General features: G+C 25.8%; 3 protein-coding genes across 3 annotated transcripts; all 3 read left to right on the forward strand.

The window, feature by feature from the left end:
* Positions 1-466: 466 nt before the first annotated feature.
* Positions 467-3,084, forward strand: OCT59_023810 (uncharacterized protein; the record flags this gene model as incomplete). The annotated part of the gene is made up of 5 exons (XM_025326311.1): positions 467-703; positions 785-851; positions 931-1,106; positions 1,193-1,547; positions 1,613-3,084. 5 exons carry the CDS (start codon positions 467-469, stop codon positions 3,082-3,084), a joined length of 2,307 nt encoding a protein of 768 aa, XP_025176712.1.
* Positions 3,085-13,917: 10,833 nt separating this feature from the next.
* On the forward strand, positions 13,918-14,240 carry OCT59_023811 (uncharacterized protein; the record flags this gene model as incomplete). The annotated part of the gene is made up of 2 exons (XM_066134975.1): positions 13,918-13,951; positions 14,005-14,240. The coding sequence occupies 2 exons, from the start codon at positions 13,918-13,920 to the stop codon at positions 14,238-14,240; spliced, it is 270 nt and encodes an 89-aa protein (XP_065991050.1).
* Positions 14,241-14,501: 261 nt separating this feature from the next.
* Positions 14,502-14,723, forward strand: OCT59_023812 (uncharacterized protein; the record flags this gene model as incomplete). The annotated part of the gene is made up of 1 exon (XM_066134976.1): positions 14,502-14,723. One exon carries the CDS (start codon positions 14,502-14,504, stop codon positions 14,721-14,723), a length of 222 nt encoding a protein of 73 aa, XP_065991051.1.
* Positions 14,724-15,742: the final 1,019 nt, after the last annotated feature.

The raw sequence follows: 15,742 nt of genomic DNA on the forward strand, positions 1-15,742 counted from the left end.
ATAATTCCTTGGAAATAATAATAATTTTTTGTATTTACGTAAGAAATCTTGTGTTTAAAGATACTGTTAAATGACTAAAGTTACTAAATCTTTGTCTTTAAAACGAGGAAATAATAATTTACAGATAGTAGAAAAACACAAATTCCTAAACTTTTATTTAGTTAACACATCTAACGGGCGATTATCCAACTGATACCATCAAAATCTCACATCCATATATAAAAGAAAATCATTTTAAATAATACGTTACAAAAGATGTTCTTTCCAATTTACCAAATTTATCCAGGAATTTCAAATTTCGTGCGATCTTTTGTGCAATCTATCCTACATAACTGTGACGTAGAAATGTCTGGTGATACTATCCTATCTATAAATAGTTAAAAATATTTGTATATTCTTCTTTAAATTCTACCTTTATAAAACCATAAAATTAACTTCCGCAGTAAAAATTTTCCTGCACTTAACAATGTCTAATAACACTGAACTTATTAATAATTCAAATGAGTGTAATTGGATAGAAGAAGCAATCTCTAAAAAACTTATCAAATTTTATGAATTTGGCCAATTTTATAATATTGAAGAAATTGGTTCTGGAGGCTTCGGAAAAGTTTATCGTGCAGATTGGAAGGATTCTCATAAACGTTGTGCACTTAAATCTTTTTATAATTTAAATGATGCTACAATTAAAGCAATTGTTCGTGAGGTAATAATAATATCAAAAAAAAATGATTCAATTATTATAATATTTACATTTCTAGTATAATTTATTATTATTATTATTTAGATTCAACATCATCGTGAAGTTGATTTTTATGATAATGTTATCCGTTTTTATGGCGTCACAACTTTCAGTAGGGATATGATAAGTTTTCAATAATCATTGTTTAACATATAATCATTAATTAACTTGTGGATTTTTCTTTTTAAAAGGAAATCAAATCAAAGAATATTCGTTGGTAATAGAATATGCTGACGGTGGTACACTTCGAACTTATTTGAAAGAAAATTTTGAAAATCTTACTTGGAACGATAAATTTAGTCTTGCATTTCAACTGGTTTATGCAGTATCATGCTTACATGGTGAAGGAATCGTGCACCGTGATTTGGTAATTAATCAATTTATGATTTATTATAATTGTTTTTATTTAATGCTCATTTTATCTTAGTTTAATCTTTTTATACTTAATAATAGCACTCCAAAAATATATTAGTCCATCAGAATACTGTTAAGTTAGCCGATTTTGGACTTTCTAAAAGGATTGAGGAATCATCCAATCTTCAATCAAAAGTATTTGGAATGATTACTTATGTTGATCCAAAAATATTCAATAGAAGAAGAAATATTAACAATAACCAGCCAGAAGTATACTCGTTAAACGAGAAGAGTGATGTTTACAGTATTGGCATACTCTTATGGGAAATTTCTAGTGGACGACAACCTTTTTGTAATGAATTGAAAGATCTCGGTTTGGCCATGGAAATTTTACAAGGTCTTAGAGAGGACCCCATTCCTGATACACCTGAAGAATATATGAAAATTTATACTGGTAAATACTATTTAAACCTATGATTTAAAAATAATACCATTTCAATTAATATATATTTTTTATAGATTGTTGGAATATTGAACCTGATAACCGTCCAACTATCAACCAAGTGTTTGATAAATTAAAAGAAATTATAAAAAAAGAAAATATAATTATCAAAGACTTTCACTTATTTAATGATAATAAAATTAATGAAATTACACAATCATCTAATAATCAGCAGCCAATTTTGGATGGTGAGATTTCTGAAAATATTGATTCATTACATGGAGATTTGTCTCAAATTATTCAAAATTTCAATGTGATGAATACAGAAGAAATAGAAAAATCTTCGATGTCATCAAGTAACCAATTTGAGAACAATAACTTCGATGTAATAGTTAATGATATATTAATTATTATTTTTAATGATAATAATGAAGTAACAAAGCGAAAAGTCCTAAACTATCTTAATAACCGTAATATAACTTTGCAAGAAATTAATAATTTATTATTAAATAATCAAAATGACTCAAATTCTCTTGCCTTACTTGGAGATTTTAATTATTTTGGACTTGGAATTTGTATTAATAAGCAAAAAGCATTTAAATTATATCAAAAGGCAGCAGACTTAGGGAATTTATTTGGAATAATCAGTTTAGGATATTGTTATTCTAATGGAACTGATATTTATAAGAAAAAAGCATTTGAATTATTTCAAAAGACAGCAGATTTAGGAAATTCGTCTGGAATAAATAGATTAGGATTTTGTTATCAAAATGGAATTGGAACTGATATTGATAAGAAAAAAGCATTTGAATCATATCAAAAAGCAGCAGATTTAGGAAATTCGCCTGGAATTAATAGTTTAGGATATTGTTATCTAAATGGAATTGGAACTGATATTGATAAGAAAAAAGCATTTGAATTATTTCAAAAGGCAGCAGATTTAGGAAATTCGCCTGGAATAAATCATTTAGGATATTGTTATCAACATGGAATTGGTACTGACATTGATAGAAAAAAGGCATTTGAATTATTTCAAAAAGCAGCAGATTTAGGCAATTCATCTGGAATAAATCATTTAGGATATTGTTATAAACATGGAATTGGAACTGATATTGATAGAAAAAAGGCATTTGAATTATTTCAAAAAGCAGCAGATTTAGGAAATTCATCTGGAATAAATCATTTAGGATATTGTTATCAACATGGAATTGGTACTTACATTGATAAGAAAAAAGCATTTGAATTATTTCAAAAGGTAGCAAATTTAGAAAATTCATCTGGAATAAATAATTTAGGATATTGTTATCAATATGGAATTGGAACTGATATTGATAAGAAAAAAGCATTTGAATTATATCAAAAGGCAGCAGATTTGGAAAATGTAGATGGAATAAATAATATAGGATATTGTTATAAAAATGGAATTGGAACTGACGTTGATAAGAAAAAAGCCTTTGAATTATATCAAAAGACAGCAGATTTAGGAAGCAGTTTAGCTCAATATAATCTTGCTATGATGTATGAAAATGAAGGAACTGTTAAAATATAGATAAAGCAATTTATTGGTACAAAAAATCAGCTGAACAAGGAGATCAAGAAGCTCAAAATAGATTAGAAAGACTTAAAAATAGGAAATAAAGAACAATTCATTTAAAATATTTGTTGAACATTTAAATAAAATCACCGCTACTACAGTTATTTACTATTTTCCGTTTTTTATTTTAAATATTTAAAAGAATAGTTTTAAACCAAAAATTTTTTTGCCAGTACTTTATAATTCTTATTAATATTTCTTTAAGAAACAAAGTGCTATTTAAAATTAATTTCATTCATTCAAAAAATTAATATATATTTAATACAGTATCGAATTAATTGGCATAAATTTTATTTATGATTATTAAATTAAACTAATAAATCAGTCAAAGGACTATTTTAATATTGTTGTTAATTAAGTAATTAAAAATAATAGTAGTTAGTCACATTTTATATAAGTTTAGGTCATTTTCTACAGTGTGTATAATTGAGACTTAAATCGTAATATTAATTAACCATCAGCATTGATTTTTTAATTGTTCACTTGTGATACTAAATATAGATATTTTATTTTTCTGGAAAATATCGATATTACATAAGGTCTGATTTGAAAATAATTACTATTTACGAATGATATGAATAAATAATTAAATAAAAAGATTACTCAATATTTAATATATAAACAGAGATATAATCTTTAGAATATCTCGCGTAAAAGTGTCTTAATTAACAATATAAATACTCTTTCTTTTTTATTAAATACTTTATAAAAGTATTCTTAGTATTTGGATTAGAACAATTGTGTGATTCTATATAGAGCTTACTTGAAATTAATGGTATTATTTATAATATTAAATACTATATTTTATTTTTATATGGTTACAACACTTGATCAAAGTGAAGTTCCTTATAAAGTATAGGCAAAATTATTTTGACATGGATGGAATTGAAAATATTCATCATCATGCTAGCTTTATATTTTACAGAGATCATAGTTATGTAACTGATATTTTAGTATTGCCTGTATTTGTATAATTTAGAAACACTTAGTATAATTAAAACAACTTTTAATAACTTCTAAAATGTACTGTAATGTGAGATAGATATTTTTCCCAAAATTCAAAATAAATAAAACAAAAATTATTATTAATTACAAATAATCACATAATTTCACAATTTCAAATTTGGAAGCTTTGTATTTGATAAAAATATTATAACATTATTGTTTTCATTAGTATAAATAAAATTTGCATTTGAAATTGATGAAAAATTCATCTAAGGAACAATTTTGCCAAAATTGTTACAAATTTACAACGTAATAAAATCATTATTATCTTACTTCTTTCGTATGTTTATTACATTAATTTTAAACTCCAACAAGAATCATGAAATATATAAAAGGTCACGACATCCAAAAAATTTTACTATTAGCCGCATTTTGTCAGGACTGAAATGGTGATAATTTTGGTTAATGTTCAAAAAAGATGATAACTAAATTTTCACCCGGAATTACCTAAAAGAGGAAAGATTTTCATGATTTTTTTTTTTGGCTGGTTGGACGCAAACTTCAAACCATATATATTAAGGGTTAGAGGCCTGCAAACGGAACCCCTCTTCACTTTATTTAAAAATTATTTAATAATATAGCTCGTAAGTCGTAAGTTATAAGATATTTATTTAATATAATATTTACATAAAATAATTAAATTCCTTATTTAATAAAATTATTTACGATATAGCTTGTAAGTCATTTGTTTTTTCTATTTTTATATATTTTATATAATATTTATTTGTTAACTGGATTCTTGTATTTAAAAATACCTGAATTGTAAGTTATTACACAGTGAAATTCGATATAACGGAACCATCCGTTCCAGTAAAAATATCCGGTAAAAAATTTCGATATACCGGATTATATATAAATCACATGAAATTCCGTTATATCAAGTTTTTATTTGTGCAAGATGTGTTACGAATATTGAAAATTTAGATTATTTTCATTTAAAACATTATTTGAGAAATTTTATACACTGAAATTAACTAAAACTTAAAAAAATCATTTATTCAACCCTGTTTTTGCTTTTTCTTACTTCACTATTAGACATTTTCAATAAAAAAGTTCGCTTTTCAAATAAAACAACTTATTTAGGAAATTTTATTTATATTATATCCTTATGAAGTGATGAAAAGTTTCTGAATATATGGACTAGGAATGTTAAATATTTATAATTCAAAACTTAACAAAGTTCAAACGTCTTTTAAACTCAACCTGTCTCGGCCCGTATTCCAATTGCCACCCTACTTGGATTTGCGGTATTTGGCTGTAGTTTTTTAACCTAAACTATCAGGTGACCCGTGATCATGACGTTAATTATCTAGCGAGCGAATGTAAGCTCCTTGTCTTCTCTCCACGGTATAACTTCGGAAAATTAGCAAGTCATTACTCGGACCAATGCGGGCTACCGTTGGTTTTGATTCACCGTAATCTTATTACGTAATCGCCTGATTGCAAGCACGCGCTACCAAAGTACTTGCTTTCGGTGAATTTATTCATTACATTCATACTAGGTATAATTTGGTCTTACGAAGATTACGAAATAAATGCCTTGGAAATACAAAACTATTACAACCACAGACAATAACAATATATAATAAAATTTCTTGTATTTTTTTTTCTAAAAAAAAAAGATACGATTCGATATAGAAATAACATCTACTAATTTTTGATTTTATATATATAAAAATACTCTTTCTCAGTATTTAAATGAAGCAATGAACAATTATTATATAAAGCCAATTTGCAATGTATAGGTAGATCACTTCTAATTTTTTTCCGCAACATGTAGGAGATCCATTTAATCATTAAAAACAAATCAATATATTCACAAAAAGTTTTGTATATAAAAATAACCTCCCGATACCATGAAGAATCGCTTACGAAGAACAAATACTTTACGGCAACATGTCAGGAAAAGAGTTAATCACGTGTCCGATTTGGTGTCATCTATACAACATATACAAAATATTATTTTTTCATAAATTCTAAATTTTTACTGCTGTTTCGATTGAGGGACGATAAAAAAAAGTCTTGGCAAGCAACGAGGAATATACTATCGTCACTTTAATAGAATAAATAGTGCAAAACCTTCTTGAGACAGGTAACAAGAAATTAACTCAAAGTACGGTTACAGCATTTCACAACTATTTATTTCAGTAGCTCTATTTTACGGTACAAGCGAGAAGTAGTGGTAAATGTTATTCTTGAAAAAAATGAGTTAATTCATAAAATTCTATTTCAAAGAATAACTCCCTAACGTCAAGTATATGATATTAATGGCGTTTATACTATAGCTTTAGCCATTTACAATTTTGGTACAAAATATTATGGAAAATGCAGTCGTAAGTCGTAACGATCTTGCACTTTATTATTGGAACTAAGTGAGTTAAAAGAAATTTTTTGCTTTTGAATCCACATTCGATATTAAAAAATTTTAAATCCTTTAAAGCTTATATTGGCTTGATGGTGAACATTATCAACCGCCTTGGAGATTTGTTTTATATTGAACATCTATAAGAACATATCTGGATCAATTTTTCTTCAAGTTCTCTTGAAGAATTTGATTTATGAAAGATTCAGAATTATTCTAATGAAAAACAGATGTTCTATCCTGATCATACATAACTCAAAAATTTTTTGTACCAAAGAACTTGATACTGCAGGTATTGATTTAGACGTTTATCTAGATAATTTGTATGTTCATATTTGCTAACACCTCCATAGTTTTTATAAATGAAAAAGATCAATATGAAGGTGAAATGGAGGAGAATGTTAGTTGCTTCATTTATCGTTATTTTAATGATTATATGTTCAACGTAACTCTTTTTACTAAAAGAGAATCTATTATTAGATGGATGAACAGTAATGTAATAAATGATCTCTACAACAATTGATCTCACTTCCAGTCCAACTCAACAGCTTTAATACTATTGCGATAAAAATATAATATGATGCACTTTCAAACGATAATTCTAATTAAGAAGTTATCAGAAGGCCATATCAACTATGTAGTACTAAGCAATTTCGTTTAACTGCCGCTCAAGCGACTTGTTACAGGAATTAGCAGTAACGAGCAATGAAGGAATTTATTATGTTTGGAAAGTACAAATAATGCTCTATCAATATCAATATGACTTGTTGCAAAAGTCAATACTGAAGTAGGTTGTTTTTCTTCTGGTATGTGCGTTTGAACAACTAGGGAGCGCAACTTCAATATTTTGTTGTGGGTTATTACATTAAAGGATTACATTAAAGGAGAGTTACGATAGTTAATAAGTATGGATGAAAAGTGGTGGCTTGTTTATCTCATTTATACCATCTAACTGTAATACATTTTGTATGGTCATTATCGATTTGACATAGCACTAAATCAGATTGTATATATTATAAAATAATTATGAAGGTTGACATTACGGCACGGTGTAGTTTTTCAGTACTTAAAAGTATAAATCAATAGAATTTTTAATTATTTGTATAATTTATTATTTATCTTCAAAATATTATTTCAAGATTCTTGTAATTTTGTTAATTAGATCAAATGGTTTTTATTGAGTTATTTTGATTTTATATTATTCCATTAATTTCACTTGTTAGCTATGATCTAAGTGGTACTATTATAAATCTTCTCTTGGGCAATTAACTCTGTATGATGTTATATAATGAATGCGAATAGACTAAACTCAAACTTAAACTCATATAAATATCTCAGAATTTTTAAATACTTTGTATTGTATATCATCATTGACACCAATATGAATTAAAGTTGAGAGTTTTGGCTAATATAAAACATGTTAAAATGAATAATTAGACAATTTGATTTCATTTATATATTACTTATTCAAACTTTCAGAGATACTTACGATATTCATATTCACATTATTCGCCTGATCGTCATCATTCAATAGATTCAGCTCTTTGCAATTGGCGGCTATTTTTCATTTGTTAAATATAATCCATTTTATCAATAAATTATACTACCTCCAGAATAAAAAATAAGTAACCAAATGTTTTTTACCTTATCCAATAATTTTGTCCAGCGATATGTTTAAATAAATTAATAATCAAACAATCCACATACCAAATATTTATTCATTCATCCAGCAATAAAAATCATGTTAATAGAATATTACAATAATGACAAACAAAGAAATAAAAATCAAACCACATTCTAGGATATTTTTGAACTCTATATAAATTATCTAATTCGATAAAATTCACTCGTTCATTTCTTTGAAGTCCAAAATAACTCGGTCACAATTGATCTTTATATTTATCCAAGCCAAATCCAATTTTATAATATTAATTATCCATTGTTCTTCCATACATTTATCACTTGAAATCTTTTAATCCATTAATTCTTTCAACACATCACTATCTTCACACTTTCCACATTTATCCAAACAATCAACAATAATATTTTATATTTATCCAGTAATAAAACAACAAATTAGTGAAATACCTTATTAATAAAGAAAATGAATAAATAAAATAAATAATCAAACCATATCCTAGAATACCAAAATTTTTAATTTATCCATTGCTTATCCAGATCAATGTTATAACAATTCTAAAGATTCATTCATTCATCTCTTTAACAATTAAAAAAATATAAAAATCAAAATCAATATTATCCATCCATTATTTCCATATCTTTGTTTATCCAGTATTCGGTAAAAAATATGTTATAACGATATTCTATAGTTTTCGATCACGTTACTTTAATTATTTTCTTAACTGCTAGGCGGTAAATATTCATACACTTATATTAAAATTAACGGCAAATAAAATCAAACCATATCCACATAGAATATTATATCTCCAAATAAATCAACAATTAACATATTTCTATTTACTGAGCATATCGTGGTTGAAAATTATATAGTTATCATTTATCCAGATTTATAATAACTTTCATTTGTTATCCATTTATTACTAACTTCCACACAATTATTTTATCCGGCAATAAAATAAATATATCAGAAAAATATTTCACATCCAGATAATTAATCTTTACTTTATATAAAGCTCCAATTCAGCAATAACTAAATAGATCACATGAAATTCAATTGCTTTGCCATATCCATATTATTGCATTTCTCTTTTCAAACAATTGTATATTCGTCCAGTAATAAAAAAAACTCAAATTAGTAAAGTATTATTTTAATAAAAAAAAAATAAGTAAATAAAAAAAACAACCCATATTCTAGAATATTAAAATTTTTAATTTATCCAACAAAATTATTCAAATTATCTTTATAAACCAGCCAGTAATTAATATATCATATTTATAAATTTCATTGCCTTCCATTTTAGTATAATTCATCCATTGTTTCCAAATAATTTTCATTTTGTTCAACAATAAAAAAAATTAATGTGAGTAAAATATTATAAAATAACAGAAAAATATAAAATAAATACAAATCAAACCATATCCAAAGCATTTAAGATTTATATTTTCAAATCAATTTAATATCAATTAATTCCAAAATAATAATAATATTATATTTTCTTCCATTGTATTTGTATTATCATCTATTATTCTCCACTACCAATATCAGTATCATAATCTTAATATTTCCAGAACCATCTATTTTTCTCCACTATCAATAATTAATTTTTCAGTTTAACATCCAAATTGTTCAAAATTTTGATATTATTTATTTGTATATTTCCATTTCACATTTTTTATTCAGTATCCAGATAAAAAAAATATGTTAGTAAAATGTTATATAAATAATAAGAAAGATCACAATTTTAAAAATCAAACCATATCCGAGATTATTTCATCAAATAATTTGTCTAGTAACATTTTATGAATCAAAAAATCCATTATTTTCCACTACCAATAATTAATCTTTTCCAGTATCATATAATTAATCTTTTTCAGTATCAAATAATTAATCTTTCCAGTAACATATAATTAATTTTTTCCAGTAAAATATACTAATTAATCTTTTCCAGTATCATGTAATTGATTTTTTTTAGTTAATCCTTTCCAGTATAATATAATTAATCTTAATATTTCAAGTATTGTCTACTATTCTCCACTATTGATAATGAATTTTTCAGTTTAGCATCCAAATTGTTCAAATTTTAATATTATTTATTTATCTATTGTCTTTCACATTTTCTATTCAGTTTCCAGATAAAGAAAATATGTTAGTAAAATGTTATATAATAAGAAAGATCTCAAAATTTTAAAATCAAACCGTATCCGAGATTTTTTATCATATGATTTTGTTTAGTAACTCAAAAATCCATTAATCTTTTCCAATAAATCTTTTTCAGTATCAAATAATTAATCTTAATCTTTCCAGTATTTTCTTTTATTTTCCACTACCAATAATTGATCTTTTCCAATATCAATATAATTAATCTTTTCCAGTATAATATAATTAATTTTTTCATGTATCTTATAATTAATTTTTTCAATATCATATAATTAAACTTAATCTTTCCAGTACCATTTATTATTCTCCACTATCAATAATTAATTTTTCAGTTTAGCATCCAGCATCCAAATTGTTCAAAATTTTAATATTATTTATTTATCTATTGTCTTTTCACATTTTTTATTCAGTATCCAGATAAAGAAAATATGTTAGTAAAATGTGATATAAATAATAAGAAAGATCACAATTTTAAAAATCAAACCATATCCGAGATTATTTCATAAATAATTTTGTCTAGAAACATTAAGAATCAAAAAATCTATTATTCTCCACTACCAATAATTGATCTTTTCCAATATAATGTAATTAATCTTTTCCAATATTCATATAATTAATTTTTTTCAGTATAAATAATTAATTTTTTCCAGTGTCAAATAATTAATTTTAATATTTCCAGTATTATCTATTATTCTCTACTACCAATGATTAATCTTTTCCAATATCATATATTAACTTTTTCCAGTATCAAATATAAATTAATCTTTTCCAGTAACACATAATTAATTTTTTCCAGTATCATATAATTAATCTTTAAACTTTCCAGTATCATATAATTAATCTTAATCATCTATTATTCTCCATTATCAACAATTAATTTTTTCAGTTTAGCGTCCAAATTGTTCAAAATTTTAATATTATTTATTTATCTATTGTCTTTTCACATTTTTTATTCAGTATCCAGATAAAGAAAATATGTTAGTAAAATGTTATATATAAGAAAGATCGCAAAAATTTTAAAAATCAAACCATATCCGAGATTTTTTCATTAAATGATTTTGTCTAGTAACATTTTAAGAATCAAAAACCTATTATTCTCAACTATCAATAATTAATCTTTTCCAATATCATGTAATTAATCTTTTTCAGTATCAAATAATTAATCTTTTCCAGTGACAAATAATTAATCTTAATCTTTCCAGTATTATCTATTATTCTCCACTACCAATAATTAATCTTTTCCAATATCATATAATTAATCTTTTTCAGTATCAAATAATTCATCTTTTCCAGTAACATATAATTAATCTTTTCCATTATCATATAATTAATCTTTTTCAGTGACATGTAATTAATTTTTTTTAGTATCATGTAATTAATTTTTTTCAGTATCAAATAATTAATCCTTTCCAGTATCATATAATTATTCTTAATCTTTCCAGTACCATCTATTATTCTCCACTAACAATAATTAATTTTTCAGTTTAGCATCCAAATTGTTCAAAACTTTAATATTGTTTATTTATCTATTGTCTTTTCACATCAGTATCCAAATAAAGAAAATATGTTAGTAAAATGTCATAATAAGAAAGATCCCAATTTTAAAAATCAAACCATATCCGAAATCTTAAGCAATCCAAATAAATATGAACTCTAACTACATCCAATATAAATATATTCATTCTATGTTTATATTAGCTCTAGGAAAAAAAAGAAAAACATGTTAGTAAAATGTTGTACTAATAAAAAATCATGTAAATAAAGTCAAACCATATCCAAAGATTTATCTTATCTCAATTATTAACTCTAGAAAAAAAAAATAAATAAAAACATGTTAGTAAAATATCATACTATTAAAAAAATATACAACAAAGTCAAACCATATCCGAAGATTTATCTTATTTCATTCATCAACTCTAGAAAAAAGAATGAAAAATATATTAGTAAAATGTTGTACTAATAAAAAAAGTCATGATCCAAACCATATCCAAGGATTTATCTTATCTCAGTTATTAACCTTAAAAAATAAATAAATAAATAAATAAAAATATCAGTAAAATGTTGTATTATTGAAAAAAAAGTCATAATCCAAACATATTCAAGGATTTATCTTATTCAATTTATCAACTCTAGAAAAAAAAATGAAAAACATATTATTAAAATGTTGTACTATTAAAAAAAACATGTAATAAAGTCATCATATCCAAAGGTTTATCTCAATTATCAGCTCTAGAGAAAAGCATCTCATTTATCAGCTCTAGAAAAAAAAATGAATAAAAAACATGTTAGTAAAATGTTGTATTATTAAAAAAAGGTCATAATTCAAACCATATCCAAGGATTTATCTTTCATTTATCAACTCTAGAAAGAAAAAAATGAAAAAACATGTTAGTTAAATGGCGTACTATTAAAAAAAATGTGCAAATAAAGTCAAACCATATCCAAGGATTTATCTTAATCTTAATTATCAACTTTAGAAAAAAAAAAGAAAAACATGTTATTAAAATGTTATACTATTAAAAAAAATCATGCAATAAAGCCAAACCATATCCAAAGATTATATCTCAATTATCAGCTCTAGAGAAAAGCATCTCATTTATCAGATCTAGAAAAAAAAATGAAAAGCATGTTAAAATGGTATACTATTGAAAAAACATGCAATAAAGTCAAACCATATCCAAGGATTTATCTTATCTTATTTATCAACTCTAGGAAAAAAAAATGAAAACCATGTTAGTAAAATGGTGTACTGATAAAAAAAGTCATGATCCAAACCATGTCCAAGGATTTATAATTATCAACTCTAGGAAAAAAAAATGAAAAATATGTTAGTAAAATGTCATACTATTAAAAAAACATGCAATAAAGTCAATAAAGTCAAACCATATCCAAAGATTTATTTTATCTCAATTATCAATTCTAAAAAAAAAAAAAGAAAATAAACAAATAATAAAATCAAATGAACTTTTTGAAGTTTCTAAAGTCCAATCACTAAAAATAGAAAAAGTAGAAGAGAGAGAGAAGTTAATGGATTGATAATTTAATAAAATAAAACATTAATCTCTTATTCTATTATTCTTTCACACTCTTCCATGCATTTTCATTTGTCAGTAAATAAGAAACTTAAATTAGTAAGTGTCATAAATAAAAACCAAACTGATATTGGCATATATATTAACCTGATTAATCTTAGGAGATAAAAAATCGAATAGCAGATGACTATTTGAATGATACAGCAAGAAGGAGAGTTGAAGGTAAACCAAAAGTAAAGGTAGTTGTATAAAGATAAAACAACTGAGAGAAGAAAGGTTACATTTGCTGATTTTTGTGGATAGTTTCATGTGAGTAAATGGTTATATTTTGTACATACAGAATATTGAAAAATATGTATAATTATTATTATGTTTTTGGTGAAATAAGGAAATTTCGGAACTCTTTCCGCTTCCCTTTTTTTACTATAAATCCGCAGTAAAATTACATTTGGTTTTCCCGGAAGTTTTTATTCTTGTTTCCCATAATAAATACACTATAATTTCAGAATTATTGTTAGCAGTAGTTTTATAAGATGGTATGATGGTAAGTCGACAGTAAAAGATAGAAGAGAGAGAGATAGATGGCAATTATGGAGGGAGGTATCAAACCAAGAGATGAAAGAGGTAGAAGAGGACAAACCGAAATATCTTAAAGCTTTAACAGCGTCATATCCTAGGATTGCATTTTCGAAGTCCGGCCTTGGAAAATTCTGACTTATTACAAGCCAAAAAAGGACCTGGAGGAAACATTGTTGAAGGCGGCCGAAAAACGAGATGGCACAAAATGGGCATTTCGGACTTTCAGGGAAGTGAGGGACCAAGTGTGAGCGGAAGGAAAGGAGAGACAATAGACAACGGAAGTGACAAGCGCTGTTCGAGCGACAAAAAAGAAATCTTTCGTTCAGGTCAGTAGATTCGGATAAACTTCAAAGTCGCCATGGATGGAGCTTGGACAAGCTTAGCAAAGAGGTGATATATCCCTCGGTCAAGCCGGAAGAACTAGTAGAAATAGTAGATAACCTTAGGAGAGATAATCAGCCACGCGATCCAAAAAAAGAAGGACAAGGATAAAAAAGAACAGTGTATCGAATGCCTCGCCCTAAAGTATGTAGTAACTGAGAAAGACGTGGTTGATTTTATTAACGAGAATAGTGACATTTAGTACAAGGGTGAGATGGAAGTGGACGAAGATGACGACCGCCACTTTTGGAAACAGATTACGCATCATCTGGTGATCAATGAACTCGCGGCCAAAAATGTGATCCTGCGGTTCATACCATACAATTCTAATCGGGTTCCAAGTAAAGACGAAGTCAAGGATTTTGACACTAACAATGAAAAGATGAAGGCTCGTCTTGCGAAAGAAGATAAGACGAAAATAGTGGAAGTACTGTAGATGAACCGGTGGACAGGCCTAAGAAAATAAGAATCGATGGAGGGTGAGTTTTTTTAGGATAGTCTTCTAGAATGTGGGTTTTTTGCTGGATATCGTAGATAGTGAATTTTTTACAAAAAATGTTCGTGTGTGTGCCACGATGTTAAATCTAACCAGCAAAATGACCATTTCACTTTGGTGTTAATTCAATTATATGGTTCAACAGTGTAAAGGGGTAACTGTTAGTAAATTTAATAGCCGAACTAAAGGAGTGGGTCGGTAACTTCGTAGTTAGCGCTAGGAAGAATAACAAAGGCGTGGACTGGCATCAACAATAGAGTAAAAAAACAAGACTATACCATGTACGTTGAATAGCTAAACTAGTTTCTAACATATCACAGTTCTTCAGTTAAAAGACGAGGTTGGAGTAAAGATGGTTAAGGCAAGAGAGAAAAGAAGACCTAAAAAAGAGAAACCTGAAAAAAAAGAGGTGAGAGAAAAAAAGACTAAATTTTTAATCCATAATATCCTACGCGTCAGAATGATATACGTGTTATAATATAAACGACGCGACTAAGAGTGAGTCATAGTACTCACATTGCTTTAATTGATTTAATTGATTAATTAACTAATATATAACATACCACAAGCACATATTCAATTTCCTATTTAATAAATATTACTCATGATATTTTGGGCTGCCAATATAATAATATTATGTAATAAATAGTTAGGATATTGTTATTGATTATCAATCGTTTGAGCCAAAAAGAATCAATAAATCTCCATTTAGCCAATAACATATCGGCTGATTGGAAAAATCAATTAATATTTAAGCTCAGTTGATGGGTTCATTATATAACTTATTGATGAACTGATATGATCAAGTTTAAATATTTTTTACTATACCTGATATATAATTAAATACATATTAAATTTTAGATGTTTAAGAATATATATATTCCCAATAAAATTTATCCGTTATTTCTGTAAAAACTAAAAACTCCGTAAAAATTTGCATTTCACGGATCCATTTATGG

Source organism: Rhizophagus irregularis, chromosome 4, assembly GCF_026210795.1.
Source record: "Rhizophagus irregularis chromosome 4, complete sequence".
NCBI classification, from domain to species: domain Eukaryota; kingdom Fungi; phylum Glomeromycota; class Glomeromycetes; order Glomerales; family Glomeraceae; genus Rhizophagus; species Rhizophagus irregularis.